General features: G+C 38.1%; 1 protein-coding gene across 1 annotated transcript in view; it reads right to left on the bottom strand.

Moving 5' to 3' along the window:
* TRHDE (thyrotropin releasing hormone degrading enzyme) overlaps positions 1-19,341 on the bottom strand; it is a 453,490-nt gene that overhangs the window by 33,027 nt on the left and 401,122 nt on the right. The window contains exons 13-15 of the mRNA XM_005679723.3: positions 15,127-15,274; positions 12,854-12,951; positions 12,290-12,397 (exon numbers count right to left, since the gene is read on the bottom strand). Of these exons, the coding sequence (XP_005679780.3) occupies positions 12,290-12,397; positions 12,854-12,951; positions 15,127-15,274 (354 nt within the window). The remainder of the gene's footprint in view (positions 1-12,289; positions 12,398-12,853; positions 12,952-15,126; positions 15,275-19,341) is intronic.

Below are 19,341 nucleotides of genomic sequence, written 5' to 3'. Positions count from 1 at the left end.
TTTTTAACTTTTCAATACTGCATTGGTTTTGCCATGCATATTGGCTTTGCCATGCATATTGGCTTTGCCATGCATTGACATGAATCCGCCACGGGTAAAAAGGAGGATTCTTTACCACTGTTTAAATAGACGCAACTTTAAACATTTACAGCGGAAAGGATTAACAGGAAGTGAAAAATACACGAAAATTGGCAGAGGAAATAAAACAATTTTTAGAGTACACCGTAAATATTCATCCTCAGGGGCCTCAACACATGTGTGAATGATACCCAGCTACTCCATGCTGCGATTTCCTAATTCTCGGCCTTGAACTCCCTTCTTAAATTCTCTCCCTAGACAACTTCATCTACTCCTCGTCCATTCCATTTCTACCTACATCTTAGTGCAGGTCCTCAAAATGATATGTTCATAACTCCAGGCAAAAAGGAAGACTTTTCAAGGAGTACCTAAGGATAATTCCCTGGGCTTCCCTGGGGGCTCAGATGATAAAGAATCTTCCTGCCATGCAGGAGACCTGGGTTCGATCCCTGGGTTGGGAAGATCTCCTGGAGAAGGGAATGGCAACCCACTCCAGTATTCTTGCCTGGAGAATCCCATGGACAGAGGAGCCTGGTGGGCTACAGTCCATGGAACTGCAAAGAGTTGGACATGACTGAGTTGACTAACACACACATGGCAATCCATTTCTGCATTTTAAACTCTTAAATGGATATTTCTCTCCTCATAAAAACCCTTCTCCCACTTTCTCTCACTTTCCAGAAGACAGGCATATTTCTCATTCACTCATCTTGTGTCTTCTAAGGATGCATTTTATTACAGTACCAAATAAAGAGAAAATTCTACATATTGCAGTTGATATCTAGAAAGTGAATTTTACATTTTTCAAAACCTGTTTCCATAAAATGAACGGACTAATCAAGCTGTCAGGTGATAATTAAATTTTAGTGATAGATTACTATGTCATTTTCGGAACAAAATTTGGAAAGCTTTTGAAGAATTGTGTTACATTCCTATAACAAAACAATTTATATTCCCACTTATTTTCATGTATAAGGTTTTTTAGCACTTTAACATAAATATATGACTAGAATTTATGGTGAAGTTTGTCTCATTCCAGCAGTGAGTATTATTTATCTGTGAACATAGAAACTAATTGGGGGAAAAAGGCCAATTTCAATTTTTATTTTTATATTTAACAATTTTTATTTCCCCACTTAGAAATTATTTACCAAAATTTGCAAAGTATTTATGTTGACCAAGTATATATAAGAAACAATTGTAATGAAAACTCAATTTAGAAAAAAAATATGTAACAGGATTTCATTATGAAATGAAAAAATTTATGTGTGTGTATGTCTGTGTGCATTTTCTATTTTTTATTGCAGAGAAACATGGTAGGGTGATCCAAAAGAGATTTGCAAGCAGAAATATAGTATGCTAGAACACAACTTGAAGGAGAATAGAAGAATAATAGGAAATTAGTGTTTAGTAAACAAGTAATCATATTTTTAAATGCTTAATGATGAGTATAAAATAACTATGGTGTCTCAGATCCACTGGAGACACTTAAAAGCCTGAAAAGAATTTTATTGGGAAAAAAATGTCTATTTTTACAAGATGCTGGTTTTACAATCATTTAAATGAATGATGGAGAGTTTTGGATATAGACTTAAACTGCCATTTTAGGCAGTTCATATACATAAACGTTTGAGCCCAAGGGATTATTTTCATCAGTTGTCATCATTGCCTTCCTTTCTCTTATTTTTTCTATCCAAACATTCATTAACTCCTGTCACTTTCCTTCCTCATTCATGTTCAAATATGCCCTGTCTCTTCACCTCCAGCCCCAGTGATCAGGGCTGGAAGTTCTCCCTGCTCTGGTCACATTTCCACAGGACTGGTCAAATTTTCTCAGGGCATCACACACCTAAGTTTCATTTTTAGCTTTGTGTGATTATTTTGAACAACTTCTGCCTCCTTCCTACACTCCCCTCCTTGCCCCTGCATTCATCTTTAGTGCAGATAGGGGTGCAAATCACGTATTCTCAATGCCAGTCAGGTAATAGGGGCTGGCACTTCTTGAATGAAGGGACACTTTGGTGTCTAGCACAATGCCTGATACATGCTTGTTAAATACTTCAATAAATGAATATATGCTCCCTTTAACTATGCAATCAAAAGAGAACCCAAACTGGACATGTTGTGAGGAAACTATGATTTATGTTCAAGCAGAGTGAGTGTGAAATTTTGGACTGTTGGAGTTGAGAGAAGCACTAGAGATTTAGATACAATGCCCTCACTGTAGAAACAGGGTTGAAAATTTGGAGACATTGACAGACTTGTCTGAACCCACAGCTGCCCACTGACAAATTAGGAGCAAACCTGATTCCTCACCCCCACTCACTGGAGGTTTGGGGAACCCTGCCTCTCCCACGACTCCATACAGACTCTGGCTGTGTTCACTAGTTTGCAACAGGACTACGCTGGGAACCGGCCACCAGAATGGCAGGACTGGTAGGAAAACTTACAGCAAGCCAAAGAGTAGTGGAAAGAACACAAAAAAGAGTGTAAAGAGCAGAGGGAATAGGACCATAATAACTTGAAAACATGGCCAGTAACTTAGGATCTATATTTTCAGGGAAGAAAACAGGTTTCTGAGGGTCTGAGGTTTCTGAGGGTCTGAGGTTTCTGAACCAAATACATAAAAACCATAATGGAAAGAGCCCTTTGTCCTGCCACTTCTATGCTCTCACACAAGTTCAACAATTACTGATGGGCTAAGAGAGTCCCTTGGACTGCAAGGAGATCCAACCAGTCTATTCTGATGGAGATCAGCCCTGGGAATTCTTTGGAAGGAATGATGCTGAAGCTGAAACTCCAGTACTTTGGCCACCTCATGTGAAGAGTTGACTCATTGGAAAAGACTCTGATGCTGGGAGGGATTGGGGGCAGGAGCAGAAGGGGACAACAGAGGATGAGATGGCTGGATGGCATCACTGACTCGATAGACGTGAGTCTGAGTGAATTCCAGGAGTTGGTGATGGACAGTGAGGCCTGGCGTGCCGCAATTCACGGGGTCGCAAAGAATCCAACACAACTGAGTGACTGAACTGAACTGAATTGAAGAGCAGACAAAAGGAAAGGCGCTTAACTGGAGCCCTTTACACTATGAGACTAAACAACAGCTATGACTGAGGGAGCGGCAAGTACCAAAACAGCACCTGATTAAGGGGAGGGAGGAAACTAACGTTTACCCAGAAGCCAAGACAGGCAGTGGGGAGAGGGGCAAAGGTCCTCCTGCTCTTGATTTAGAACCTCTAAGGCAATGTTTTGTTTTACGTTTTATGTTACAAGTCACATCCTTATATCCTCAAAATTTATAGAAAGTTAAGTCTAATACTGAAGGCATTCTATAAATGTCTTATCCTGTTCTATTCCACACTGTTCCTACTTTCTCCATCTCAAATTCACACCACCCATTACACAGGCATGGTAAAAATAAGTAGAAGCCAACTTCAGAGATGCTGAATGTTGTACAGTTTCTTACAAGGGTCAGGTCCTATATAGGCATTCTTTTATAAAATCCTCACTACTTGTTTGGTTGTTAGTAGTCTGGCCACTTTTCAGATGATGAAACCAAGTGATTTTCCTAAGTTTTCTTAGTCAAATGGCTGCAATTTGATCACAGTGTCTCTGACTCTGAAGACCATAACCAATCCTAACACCAGTGGTTCCCAAAGTGTGGGACACAGATAAGCAGCCTTGGCATCATCTGGAAAATTATCAAATTATTAGCAAGTCACATTCCTGGGCCCCATCTCACCCATGAATCAGAGCTCTGAGGGGTCATATAAACTGTTTAACTAGTCTCCCCAGTGACTCTTGTGCACAGAAAACACTGGCTTTCTTGGGTATCCTTTTTTGTTTTTCTTTGTTTTTTTTTTTTAATCAATTTTGAACAAATATCTGTTACTGATATATGGAAATTTGATATACCACCACAGAATTCTAGGCTATAGGGTAGAAGATAGGCTTTGGATGGAAGCCCAGATCTCTCCCCTAACCCCATCTATTGCTGTATAATCTTGGCAAGTTACATTTAACCATTGTAAGTTTTAGATTTCTCTTTGTAAAAGGAAAATAAAAAATAAGAAATCATATACCAAAAACACTTAGATCAATGCCTGGAATATAATAAATACTCAGTAAAGTAGATATAATTTTCATTATTATTATCATCAGTAAGGACAACAATATTAAGCTTATGTATTATGTATGCTGCAAAGCTCCACAGAGGCCCCTCTACATACAATTTTTGTTATAAAATGACCTTATTTTTTTTAATTTCAAATGAATTCACAGTAAATTTTAATTCAGTAAGTAGTTTTACTTTCCCACAATGTACAAGGTCTTTTGCTCTTTTAGGGTATTTTTAAAGTAGATTATTGATTTGTTGTTGTCGTTTAGTCTCTAAGTCATGTCCAACACTTTGCAACCCCAAGAACCCACCAGGCTCCTCTGTCCATGGGATTTCCCAAGCAAAAGTACTAGAGTGGGTTGCCATCTCCTTTTTCAGGGGACCTCCCCAACCCAGGGACTGAACCTGCATCTCCTTCATTGCAGGTGAATTTTTTGCCACTGAGCCACCAGGGAAGCCCAGAGTATTGATACCAGTTATCAATTTATGCTAGGGAATGGATATCACTACTGATTACTTTTAAAAAATTAACCACTTAAATGGTTTACCTGTCTTGGCTTAAAGCTTTATTGGCATATTGAGATTCATATATATATATATATATATATATATATATATATACATACTGGTATACATAAAATGGATAACTAATAAGGACCTACCAAATAGCACATGGAATTCTACTCAGTACTCTACAGACCTATATGGAAATAGAATCTAAAAGAGTGGATATATGCAGATGTATGTGGTGTTGGAGAAGACTTTAGAGAGTGCCTTGGACTGCAAGGAGATCCAACCAGTCCATCCTAAAGGAGATCAGTCCTGGGTGTCCATTGGAAGGACTGATGCTGAAGCTGAAACTCCAATACTTTGGCCACCTGATGGGAAGAACTGACTCACTGGAAAAGACCCTGATGCTGGGAAAGACTGAAGGCAGGAGGAGAAAGGGACGACAGAGGATGAGATGGTTGCATAGCATCACCGACTCCGGGAGTTGGTGATGGACAGGGAGGCCTGTTGTACTGCAGTCCATGGGGTTGCAAAGAGTCGGACACAACTGAGCGACTGAACTGAACTACCCTGATTCACTTGGCTGTACACCTGAAACTAACATGACATTGTAAATCAACTCTACTGCAAAAAATTTTTTAAAAGAAAAAAATGTATCTTTTAATATTATTTGAGAAAGACATTAACACAAAATTAAGAGGCTGTGTTATCGTGGACACATTTAATTTCAGGTTACATGTTTATTCAAAGAAAATCCCACAATGATATATTGAGATCCCTGTGTAGTTAACTGTACAATCTCAAAAGTGTTTTAATACAGAGGTTTTCAGATAATAATTCATTTAGAGTAAAAAATATATCCCTTCTATTTTACTCAGTGAAGTTCACGCCAATCATTTCTTATTTATTTCCACCCAGCAGTGAAAGAAACCAATTTCTGTCCTTTTTATTATGCTTTTCATTCATACAAAAAAGCTATCATCTTTTGTGTGTCTTTTTTTCAGAGTGAAATTCTCAGTTCTCGTACCCTCCTCTCATAGCTGGTGTTTTCACAATCTCTTTTATCATTTGTATTGTTCTCTCCCGAATGCTTGCTGGTTTGTCTCTTTTCTGAAATGTGGCATCCTGCTGAACTTAGTCTCCAAACCACAGCCTAACAAGACCTGAACACAGCTCAGTCTGTCTATATGCATGACATCACCATTACAATTCAGCACACTGTAGCATTTGAATATTTTAAGAGATCAGAATGTTGACTCATTCACTGTAATGCTTGAATTTTTCTCACTGCTGCTACCACCTCTAGCCTTTCGTTGCACTTTTTGGATCCATTAGCCATCCTTGCACCAACTTTCCATTCTATTTTCCAGTGCCACTGATTTGACCTGTCTCCCCAGTGTATCAGGACCAGGCTGTATAGTAACAAGCAGCACAGATCTTTGCAACTGCTGCTTCTTCCAGGACTCCTTGTCCTTTAGATTTATTAGCACAAATATATAGCATCTCACTAACCAAAAGTTTTTAGTATGTTATGATGTTACCTTGTGGATCAGACAGTAAAGAATCTGCCTGCAATGCAGGAGATCTGGGTTCATTCCCTGGGTCGGAAAGATCCCCTGGAGAAGGAACTGACAACCCACCCCAGTATCCTTGCCTGGGAAATCCCATGGACAGAGGAGCCTGGCGGGCGACAGTCCATGGGGTCGCAAAGAGTCAGACATGATGGAGCGACTAACACTTTCATGTTAACATTACCTTTGGAGAGTCTTTTAAGATGATTTTTAAGGTTCCAATTAAACAAAAACAAGCAAACAAAACTGGTCTACTACTTCAGGCACATTTAAAAAGAAACCTAACCCTCCCCTTAACTGACTCAATTTAGGAAAGTTAAACTCAGCACCAATTACAGGGTACATTATTGTTTTATTACTGAGCTGTCACTTCAAAACTACAGATGAAACCTCGGATCTCACACACAGCCAGCCCCGTGAGCGTCATGTACACTTCCTGCAGGAGGTCAGTTGTGTATGCTGGGGCATGTCATTTGGCTGGTTGCTTGAGTATTTCTTAGTAAACACAGAGTTAGTTTCACTGAGCAGTTTACTTGCCCAGTCACAAAAAGAAGCAAAACACGACCATGTAAAAACAATGAAGGAAATAACAAAAGAAAATTAAAGAATTAGGCCCCATTTAACTATTGTACCACAAATAAAGCTGAATAGTTTTAAGAACTGAAATGAGCTGACACTTTCATTTATAAGGGGTTGATAAAAAGATGTCCTTTTCATTATAGGTGACTGGAATGCAAAAGTAGGAAGTCAAGAAACACCTGGAGTAACAGGCAAATTTGGCCTTGGAATGCAGAATGAAGCAGGGCAAAGGCTTATAGAGTTTTGCCAAGAAAATGCACTGGTCATAGCAAACACCCTTTTCCAACAACACAGGAGAACACTCTACACATGGACATCACCAGATGGGCAACACCGAAATCAGATTGATTATATTCTTTGCAGCCAAAGATGGACAAGCTCTATACAGTCAACAAAAACGAGACCAGGAGCTGATTGTGGCTCAGATCATGAACTCCTTATTACCAAATTCAGACTTAAATAGAAGAAAGTAGGGAAAACTGCTAGACCATTCAGGTATGACCTAAATCAAATCCCTTATGATTATACAGTGGAAGTGAGAAATAGATTTCAGGGCCTAGATCAGATAGATAAGAGTGCCTGATGAACTATGGAATGACGTTCGTGACATTGTACAGGAAACAGGGATCAAGACCATCCCCATGGAAGCTGTGAAAAGAAAAGAGGTAAAAAGCAAAGGAGAAAAGGAAAGATACAAGCATCTGAACGCAGAGTTCCAGAGAATAGCAAGAAGAGATAAGACAGCCTTCTTCAGTGATCAATGCAAAGAAATAGAGGAAAAGAACAGAATGGGAAAGACTAGAGATCTCTTCAAGAAAATTAGAGATACCAAGGGAACATTTCATGCAAAGATGGGCTCAACAAAGGACAGATGGTATGGATCTGACAGAAGCAGAAGATATTAAGAAGAGGTGGCCAGAATACACAGAAGAACTGTACAAAAAAGATCTTCATGACCCAGATAATCATGATGGTGTGATCACGAATCTAGAACCAGACACCCTGGAATGTGAAGTCAAGTGGGCCTTAGAAAGCATCACTATGAACAAAGCTAGTGGAGGTGATGGAATTCCAGTTGAGCTGTTTCAAATCCTGAAAGATGATGCTGTGAAAGTGCTGCACTCAATATGCCAGCAAATTTGGAAAACTCAGCAGTGGCCACAGGACTGGAAAAGGTCAGTTTTCATTCCAATCCCAAAGAAAGGCAATGCCAAAGAATGCTCAAACTACCACACAATTCCACTCATCTCACATGCTGGTCAAGTAATGCTCAAAATTCTCCAAGCCAGGCTTCAGCAATACGTGAACTGTGAACTCCCTGATGTTCAAGCTGGTTTTAGAAAAGGCAGAAGAACCAGAGATCAAATTGCCAACATCCGCTGGATCATGGAAAAAGCAAGAGAGTTCCAGAAAAACATCTATTCCTGCTTGATTGACTATGCCAAAGCCTTTGACTGTGTGGATCACAATAAACTGTGGAAAATTCTGAAAGAGATGGGAATATCAGACCACCTGACCTGTCTCTTGAGAAATCTCTATGCAGGTCAGGAAGCAACAGCTAGAACTGGACATGGAACAACAGACTGGTTCCAAATAGGAAAAGGAGTACATCAAGGCTGTATATTGTCACCCTGCTTATTTCACATATATGCAGAGTACATCATGAGAAACGCTGGACTGGAAGAAACACAAGCTGGAATTAAGATTGCTGGGAGAAATATCAATAACCTCAGATATGCAGATGACATCACCCTTATGGCAGAAAGTGAAGAGGAACTTAAAAGCCTCTTGATGAAAGTGAAAGTGGAGAGGGAAAAAGTTGGCCTAAAGCTCAACATTCAGAAATCGAAGATCATGGCATCCAGTCCCTTCACTTCATGGGAAATAGATGGGGAAACAGTGGAAACAGTGTCAGACTTTATTTTTCTGGGCTCCAAAATTACTGCAGATGGTGATTGCAGCCATGAAATTAAAAGATGCTTACTCCTTGGAAGAAAAGTTATGACCAACCTAGATAGTATATTCAAAAGCAGAGACATTTCCTTGCCGACTAAGGTCCATCTAGTCAAGGCTATAGTTTTTCCAGTAGTCATGTATGGATGTGAGAGTTGACTATGAAGAAGGAAGAGCACCGAAGAATTGATGCTTTTGAACTGTGGTGTTGGAGAAGACTCTTGAGAGTCCCTTGGACTGCAAGGAGATCCAACCAGTCCATTCTGAAGGAGATCAGCCCTGGGATTTCTTTGGAAGGAATGATGCTAAAGCTGAAACTCCAGTACTTGGGCAACCTCATGCGAAGAGTTGACTCATTGGAAAAGACCCTGATGCTGTGACGGATTGGAGGCAGGAGGAGAAGGGGACAACAGAGGATGAGATGGCTGGATGGCATCACTGACTCTATGGACGTGAGTCTGAGTGAACTTCGGGAGTTGGTGATGGACAGGGAGGCCTGGCATGCTGTGATTCATGGGGTTGCAAAGAGTCTGACATGACTGAGTGACTGAACTGAACTATGGAAGTGACAGAGGGTTCAAACTCACAAGTCAAAAACTGCTGTACTCTTTAAAATTAAACATCAACCCACGCGCCTCCCTTTTGTTTAGGACCCCTACCACCCCTTAACATTCTCACATACACCCAACCCTGCCTCATGCGCCTGGTCCTCTAACTAAGTCCCACTCACTCTTCATAAGGCAGAAGACAGGGTCTCCCACCACTATTTGTTCACAGAGCTGTATCTCCTATGAATTTTGAGCTTCACGTCTTCTCTTTTTGTTTACCAGCTGCTACTGCTGCTGCTGCTGCTAAGTCACTTCAGTCGTATCTGACTCTGCGACCCCAGAGACGGCAGCCCACCAGGCTCCCCCATCCCTTGGATTCTCCAGGCAAGAACACTGGAGTGGGTTGCCATTTCCTTCTCCAATGCATGAAAGTGAAAGCTGCTACTGAGAATTGCTCAATAAAATTTCATTAAATAAATGAATTATTTTAAAGATAGCATTTTCCCGATAGTTATATTTTTAAATGTAGAAAATGATATCAGGCTTGAATACTCCTTAGAGAAATTATGGTAATACAGTGGTATCAGTTCAGTTCTAATAAAATAGTAAGAATGTAGGTAAGTATGAGCAAATTCATGAAAGGGTTCAAACAGAGCTATCAGTTCTGAGAAAAAGCACCTGCTCTGTTGCTGCTAATTCGCTCCAGTTGTGTCCGACTCTGTGTGACCCCATAGATGGCAGCCCACCAGGCTCCCCCGTCCCTGGGATTCTCCAGGCAAGAACACTGGAGTGGGTTGCCATTTCCTTCTCCAGTGCATGAAAGTGAAAAGTGAAACTGAAGTCACTCGGTCGTGTCCAACTCTTCGCGACCCATGGACTGCAGCCTACCAGGCTCCTCCGTCCATGGGATTTTCCAGGCAAGAGTAATGGAGTAGGGTGCCATTGCCTTCTCCTGTCTATAGCCAAATAAGGGGCTTTTCAGGTGGAGCTAGTGGTAAAGAACCTGCCTGCCAATGCTGGAGAAGTGGCAGACATGCCTTTGATTCCTCAGTTAGGAAAATCCTCTGGAGGAAATGGCAACTTCCTGCAGTATTCTTGCCTGGGAAGACTTGGACAGAGGAGCCTGGTGGGCTGTAGTTCATGACATGACTGAAGCAATTAAGCACGTTTAAGTCAAATTGCCAAATAAAACAATCAAAGAATCAAACAAAAAAACAGAAGGGTGGAAAGTTGAGACCACAATTGTCAAAGAGTATATTTTACTTTTTTTTCCTTGAATGTATATATGATTAAATATCTTGGTCACATTTTGGATGTATTGATTTTGGATAAATGTTTAAGTTTTCATAGCCCGATTAAATGTGATAGCATTGAAGGGGGTGGTAAAAAAAAAAAAAACAACAGGAAAAGATTTTAAAATAACATTTTAAGACTAATATAAAAGGTTTCTTAGTGGCTCAGACTGTAGAGCATCTGCCTACAATGCGGGAGACCCGGATTCAATCCCTGGGTCAGGAAGATCTCCTGGAGAAGGAAATGGCAACCCATTCCAGTACTCTTGCCTGGAAAATTCCATGGACGGAGGAGCCTTGTAGGCTACAGGACATGGGGTCACAAAGAGTCGGACACGACTGAGATCAGTGTTGCATGAAAGGTTTTAGAGGGCTTAGCAAAAAGGATAAGTTTTAAAAAATGAAGATGTATAGTTCTAGAGAAGAGTGATGAGGAATTTAATCACTGTCTTCTAGTATATGATGACTCCATTGAGAGATGATAGTAATAAAATATTTTCCTTCTTAGCTCAGTGTATGGCCAACAAGGATTGACTTAAAAAGAAAAGAGGAAAACTCTAGAGAAAGTGAGAGATTATGACTAATTACTAAGTAATGCAGTGAAAGATTTCCCTCACAACCTTTAAAGCAGGAAAGCTACATTTTGATCTGGAGTCAGATATATCTAAGTTTAAACCTAAACAACTCTCAGCAAGACAAATACCATTTTGTTCCATAAACAAATCATGCTCTCTGTGGTTCTCAACGTTCTTCTACAACAAGTCTCCTTCTGCTGCCCACGGGGCTGTCTCAGCCACTGACACCAGGCACAAGCCCCCTGAAACATGTAAAATAGAATCTTCTGAACTAATTTTTCCTTAAATCCTCACCCTTCTGATCAGACTCTCCTTAACAAGGTGGCAAAGACTGGAGCAGTGTGATTAAAAATTTCCCAGAGTGTAAAAAGAAATGGAACATAATGATGTTTGGAAATTCAAATATATCTAAAATATTTTTTAAAACTATAGCATGAAAATCACTGATCTTTGATTTGGTTTATGCTTCATATTTTTTCATTAACATTAAATGACATTTAGTATAATATTTAAGTCAAAAATAATTCTATCAAATATTTTTAACCTCATATAATATATGAAAATACTGTACTGTGAAATTCCAAGATAAGACACAAGTTTAAGGTTTCTATCAAAGGTCACTGAAAGACTACAGGTTTTTCATAACATTTTTGCCTTTAGGTTTTACAATTAACATTTGCTATGCTGCTTTATTTATATCAAATGCTCACAGTTGTTTTATAAATAAATACCACAACCTTTCTAAGGAAATTGAGAGTTTGACCTAAATTCAATTATTTTGTTTTCATGGGACAGCAAAGCTATCAGGATTCAAAATAAGGTGGCACTCTATTTATGAAGAATAAGGGCCTGTCTTAAGGTAGTTTAAAACTAGATAGAATATTCCAGAGAGATGTACACTGTGGCTTCTGTGGGGCTGCTTGGTAATCTGTGAACCTGAAACAAAGTTCTGCAGTGTTTTTATCTCGTCTTGTTTTTCTCCAGTTAATGAATGTAACGCATCCACTCAGAATCGGAAAGTAGCACATATCATAGCAGAAGAATAGGATTTGCTTCAGCTTACCTGTTCCTGTTGCTGGAAATCCAATCTGAAATGAGTGTTGATGCTTGTTGGTGACAGTGCTTGTTGCCAAAACTACATGCCAGCATTATAACTTCTCTACGTAGTTCTCTAGGTATCATCGAAAGGAAAAGAAAAACCAACAGGGTTAATATCTGGAGAGAAAGGGTAACTCACTACACTACATTACAGTCCATATGTAAATAATTAGCACAAAATAATTTTCAGACACGGGGATTCCATTTTGCTGAGTAAGAGATACTTGAGCAGGGTGGGAGTTGTGCATAAAAACGTCTTCTCTGGAAACAGTTCTCTAGTAGTGAGGGGTCTAGGTTCAGATCTCAACTTTACCAGTAGAGGCAGATTTTAAATTAAAACACGGCCAAGGGAAGCCTTTGTTCTCAGTACCAGGTGGTGGGAACCGTGCTGCCCACCAGCAGTCCTTCCGGGAAAGGGACATGAAAGACGCCGGATGAAAGGCCGTCTCACGCTGCTACAGCCACAGCGCTTCTAGCGGCGCGTCACTGTGCGGTTCTGGGGGGAAGCAAATAAGAAAATAAAGCGTACTCATGTTGGTAGGACGCTTGGACAAGAGATCCATTAAAGCTGTTTTTTGGCCAACCAAGCTTGATGTACGTCGTTGCAACTTGCTTTAAAATGTATTCCTAAATGAAGAGTAGGAGAAATAAAGATAACGTTACTTTCAAATCACTTCGCTCTGACAACTGAAATTATATGTAACTTAAAATATTTTCCAAACGAACCTACTTTGAATGTCCGTAAAATAATGGGTGTGGTAAAGCTTTATTATAATTTCATTCGACTTAGTATTTCAAACATAGAAAATAAATATAAAATGCAGTTGCAATGGTGGAAGTCTACTCTTTACTGCCTATTGACAAATTTAGCAGTTTGCACTATTAAATATTTGAGATGACAATTTTTGTAGCAAAAAAGAAACTAAGGAATATTGATAATGAATCCATGTATACATAGTTATATATGTATGTAGATATAGTTTATGAAAATGAGTACCTAATCTTTATCATTTTATGTAAATAGACCCTATTTAATGCAAAACTCTTAGATAAGCCCAGCTAATAGCCTAGCCTTGTTGAACCTAACACAAAAAAAGAGATTCACTCTTTAGTAAAATGATGGACTATTCATATTTCAAAGTCAAAATCCATTCATCTAACGATATAATTAAATATTAGTAGTAAGGTAAGATATGTTCTCCTCATTTTAATGTGGTCCTTGAATTTTGACAAAGGAAGGAAAACCCTGAAATTACAGTAAAACAATTCTTAACTTTTACTGGAAATGAAGTGTCTGACATGATATACTATTCTAAAGTACAAATATACACGAGAATGTAAATTTGTTTTACATAAGTGAATATTACTGTGTCTCTGTGTTAAGGAGAAAAGAGAAGGGTAATAAGCCTTTCTCCAGCAGATAAAAATGATAGACTCCATAACTATACTGACACTTGTATGCACGTCTGCTGCAAAGGCAGACTAAAACAAAACTGATGACAATGAACAGTCAAGCCAAGATTATCCTCATTAAAAAAACTGTTAAAGCCAAGGTGCTTTCATGCAGGCTTAGGATAAGATTTAAAAGAGCAACTCTTATGGACACCACACTATTTAGATGACTCTAATAAACAGCTTTCATGTCAGAGCCATCTTGCCTCGAGTCATTTCAAATTCATAGGTTAATTAGCAGAGCCAGTATGTTATAAATTAGAAAAATTTTATAAGACACAGAGCAGAGTCTTCAAATTAGTAAAAGGAAAATAAATAATGCTCAATGGTGATAGGAGTTACAGAGATACATTCTCGCATGCAAAACTTCACTGGTGATAAGAAATTTTGGAATCAAAAGCTCATTAGCAGTACTTAACCCTAATGCTATTCAAAATGATTATTACATTAGATTAGATGGTGTCAGCTGTGCAGGTTTGGTTTTCCAGCCCTTGCTGCTGCTGCTAAGTCGCTTCAGTCGTGTCCGACTCTGTGCGACCCCATAGAAGGCAGCCCACCAGGCTCCCCCATCCCTGGGATTCTCCAGGCAAGAACACCGGAGTGGGTTTCCATTTCCTTCTCCAGTGCATGAAAGTGAAAAGTGAAAGTGAAGTCGCTCAGTCGTGTCTGACTCTTAGCGACCCCATGGACTGTAGCCCACCAGGCTCCTCCGTCCATGGGATTTTCCAGGCAAGAGTCCTGGAGTTGGGTGCCATTGCTTTCCCCATTTCCAGCCCTTAGGCTTAGGAAATCTGGTCAAGTAATATATTGGAATGTTTGCCATGTCTTCAGGTCTATTTGGATTAGCTGTTGTTTGCTCTCCTATATCTCCTTGGACCCAATTATGAATGGGCTTTTGCCTCAATGTTGATCTTAACCTTGTTAATTAAGGAAGTGAATTGAATTTACTATGCCCCTTTGGATAAAAATAATGACTAAGAATCTTTACTGAAACTGTCTTTATTCTGTGAAGATTTTTGCATCCCTCTCCCAGGTTAAGTCCTTTGTGAACACAGAACCCTTTAACTCTAGGGAAGTAAGTTTGAACTTTAAGGATTTGTTATGTATATTTATTCTTAAATTCTGAGGCATTTAAGCTTAACTGACACTTTTAGGCCAGAAAAAAAAAAGTAGCTTGTATTACATTTCTTTCTTCAGAATTTGCCATTAGTGTCATGTAGAAAATCAGAACAAAAATGATAACACAAATTAGAAGAAACTAAAATAACTTGGGATCAAGTTGAACATAGTAGATAATGAGAAAACAGTTTATCTTCTGAAAAGAAGAAAGAAGAAAATATATCTTTTTACATTGAAGACGTTGTATTTCTCCATGCGGTCCAGTAATTTATCTAGAGGATAAAGAGCTCTGCTGGCAGCATGCCAAGGAAGAAAATCCTTTTCCTCAGACAGGTATCTGATAATCTCCAGGGGAATATTCTGAGGCAAATACCCAGCTCTGCACAAAAAAATTTAATGTTAATTATATGCAGAAAAGATACATGATGAGGCAAAAATGAAGATTTTATGTATGCAAATAAAAGGCAGAAAGCAAGATTCATCACAGTACAAAGAAGCCATACTCAGAACTATAAGAATAAAATTACTCACTTTTTAAATATAGTCCTACTTAGGATGCCAATGCCCCTTAATATATACAGAGTTAGTGAGTAAAAAATTTGCATGAACACAAAAATATCAGCATGCATGTTTTTAAAAAGGAAAGAATGGTGGGACTTGAATAAAATCAACTCTAGGTATTTTCTTCACGGAAACCATTCAGAGGTCATGAGTCGTTGAAAATAATTGATTACTGAAATGAAATTCTGGGTTCTCAATGCATTTGTTTTACTTTTCATGTACTTCTGTATAATGACATTTAATCCACGTTGTCCTCAAAAGGATAATCAAATTAAAATAGCAACTTCCAGTTTTGACTGTATTTGTTACATTACCATACAAACATTTTTCAAAACTTCCTATTAAAAACAATTCTATCAATATAGCACCTATGAAGAAGAGCAGTTAGATTTAAAGTTTAAATTACAAAAAATGTTAAAAAATAGACTCTTCCTCTTTATTATTTTCAATAGGTGTTATGTCACCATGGGGACCAACGTCAGATTCTTTGGAAAATACAAAACAGTAGCTTTTAAAAACTGTCTGATCACATGCAGCCCACTTTTAAAGAGGGTATATTCAAAGAGGGATCCAAAAGAAGCGAATATCCCTACACTACAGTGGACTGCATAGAAAATCCTCACAAATCAAAGCAATATGAAAAACAGTATGGAGTACATTAAAAGATGGTCTTAGCCTTAAAGTCCCTGGTGCATACACAGGGTGACACCATGCATTTGCTGATTTTTTACATTAATAATCAACTGAATATAGATTTCTAACACAGAGGACAGGTAAATATGAAGGCAAGCAAAGCCTGGTTCTCTTCTTTACTTACATTTCACACCATTATTTTTTATGGCATCACAAAATTAGATGGATTTTTTTATTTATGTTTGGTAGAAGGTGGACAGGGAGGGAGCAAAGTCTTCTCATCTTCATTTCCAGCAAGTTTGCCAGATTATTTAGTCTTTACTAACGTGATAAGCAAAAACTACTCTATGCACAAATATTAACTTGCAGCTGTGTTTATAATGTTCATAATAAAAACCAACTCTGAAGATTCTGCTTCAGTTTTCTTTGGATTTAATAAATGAACATACATCATCACTCTAATGATTTTGATTCACTCTTGGTATAAGATCAACCATAGCTAACACCTGACATAAATAAGAATGGTGAAAATAACCCCGAATTTCCACATTTCCATAAAATTCCCTGAAGTTTGTATGCCTTAGACTCCACCTAGGTTTGTGCCACTTTTCTTGTACACTTTCTATTTTATACATCCTTACAAAAATAGCATGAAATTAGGCTAAGGCAATAGTAATTAAATAAGAAACAAAACTTCATATTTCTGCTAATATAGCATAATTAAACAGTCAAATTTTGCCTACAGGGGTTGTAAAAGTAATGATGTGGTTTTCTTCCTTAAAAACACACAGCTTCCAGTATTTCGTATTTCATAATTTGTTTTTTCTGAACTTTTAATCCTAGATCTTAACTAGCATGGTGATCACAAATTTGCCTTCTCTAAAATTATATAATCTGCATGCCGTGGATTAGATAATTTTAGAGTTGAAGAAGATTTATCTAGAACCCATTATTCTTTTATTGAGGAAATAAGAAAAAATTATGTATTTTTTTAAAAAGAACCTTTAGTAAGTAGCTAATTTATTAGGGTCCTTCAGATGAGTTTGGAAAATCAAGAAAGGTGTTTGTGTCTATTTTCTCATGGATTTAAACACACTACCTCTTGTCAGTTATAATATATTGCATATTATTTCTTCTTTATAAATGGATGGACATCTTTCAATGACTTATGTTTTGGAAGCAATATGACTACAAATAAAAATATGACAAATAATGTTATGAAAAGAGACTTGGTGCAGAAAAAAGAGCCTGAAACTGAGGAAGAGCCTGAAACCCTGAGCGCTCGCTGTACAATCAGGTCCGTCCATCTCTCCAAGCCTCACATTCCTTATCTGTGAAATAAGAGGCTTGAACTAGGTGATATCTTTTTTAGGTTTGGAAGCTAACACTTTTATTCTAACCCACTTACCTATATTTTAGCCTGCTTAAAAAAATCATCACCACAACAGGGGCATAATGTGTTTACATAAAATTTTTGAAAAAAATGCTTTTTCATTTTTATGTTCCCCATTATTCAGCTGTTTGATATGTATAAGTCTTCTAAGAGTCAGAGCTTGAATGTCGGTTTTATAGGACATTTGACGTAGTGTAATAGAATTAAACCAAAGCAAGCCTAAGAGAAATTTAAGCAATGACCAAGGCAAGTGAAGTATTCATTAAATCAAGAAATAGAGCAAGTTATGTTTTGAGTCCTTAAGGCAAAAATTGCTAACTGTGCACCAAAATCTATGCCCTGTTCCACTTCCTGGAATAAAGGATAATTCTCATTTCCTTGGTAGCTAGTTGTGGTCATGTGACTAAACTGTAGCCTATAGAGTATTAGCATTCCTCACTGTCAAGGTCAGCCCATAGACACCTTCTTTAGTCCTCCATGTCCTTTTTCCCTAAAATGAATCTTTCAGAATGACCCTGAACGGAACTCTTATGCTGAATATGTGAGAAACCTACCTGGGGGTCTGAATGACTGCATCCCTAAGTACCAGTTCTCATATCCAATTCTGTTTTGTGTGCAGGAAGTACACTTTTATTGCTTTTTCTTTTTAATCCAAATGTATCTTTGGGTCTGTTTTATTTAAAACAATTAACCTTCTCTATTGCCTTCTTTAAATAGAATAAGAAACAGATTACTCTCAAATTGCCCTCATTTTGTGTTGTTACAAACATATGTAAGTAATTATCTACTATATAATTCAATAAACTTGCATTTAGCCTGCTAGATCAAAATATGTAGCTATACTCAATTGGGTAAGAGGATAATCAACTTCATTACAAAATTAAGACTTGTAACAGATAATGTTGGTGAATAAGTTACCTAGTTTAGATATGTGCTTGTGTAATTGGCTGGTAATGATATGTGTGATTAGTACTACTGATAATGCAATCAATACAGGAGAAGTGTGTGGAATCCTAGTGAATGGAACACTACATTAGCTCTAAGTAATCAACCCAGTAGGAAGCACACTTAGGGTCCTGATGCTGAAATGCAGTTTCCTTAAATTTGCATCATCACAGGGAAATGTTACTAGAAAATGTGATGGGGGGGCGGGGACAAATTTTTAAAGAATAGTGCATGTATAACTATACAGGTTTTTCCTCTTTTAGGAAGAAGCTGCAAATGGTATTTATCTTGTCTTCTCTTCAAGTGAGGCTTGGCATAAGAAATTAGTTACGAATCAAAACAATGGGATAAAACATGTGAAAAGATGCTCAACATAAGTAATAATTATAGAAATGCAAATCAAAACTAAAATGAGGTATCACCTCACACTAGTCAGAATGGCCATCATCAAAAAAATCTACAAACAAGTAAATACCAGAGAGGGCGTGGAGAAAAGAGAACCCTCTTGCATTGTTGGTAGGAATGTAAACTGATATAGCCACTATGGAGAACAGTACGGAGATTTCTTAAAAAACTAGGGATAAATCTACCATATGACCTGATAATCCCACTACTGGGCATATACGCGGAGGAAACCATAATTGAAAAAGATACATATATCCCAATGTTCACTGTAGCACTTTTTACAATAGCTCGGACATGGAAGCAACCTAGATGTCCATCAGCAGATGAGTGGATAAGGAAGTTGTGGTACATATACACAATGGAATATTACTCAGCTATAAAAAGGAACACATTTGAGTCAATTCTAATCAGGCAGATGAAACTGGAACCTATTATACACAGTGAAGTAAGTCAGAAAAAGAAATACAAAAACTGTATATTGATGCATATATATATGGAATTTAGAAAGA

Source organism: Capra hircus, chromosome 5 (assembly GCF_001704415.2).
Source record: "Capra hircus breed San Clemente chromosome 5, ASM170441v1, whole genome shotgun sequence".
NCBI lineage: Eukaryota > Metazoa > Chordata > Mammalia > Artiodactyla > Bovidae > Capra > Capra hircus.
The sequence above is the reverse complement of the archived record's forward strand: the minus strand, read 5'-3'. Positions and strand labels throughout refer to the sequence as shown.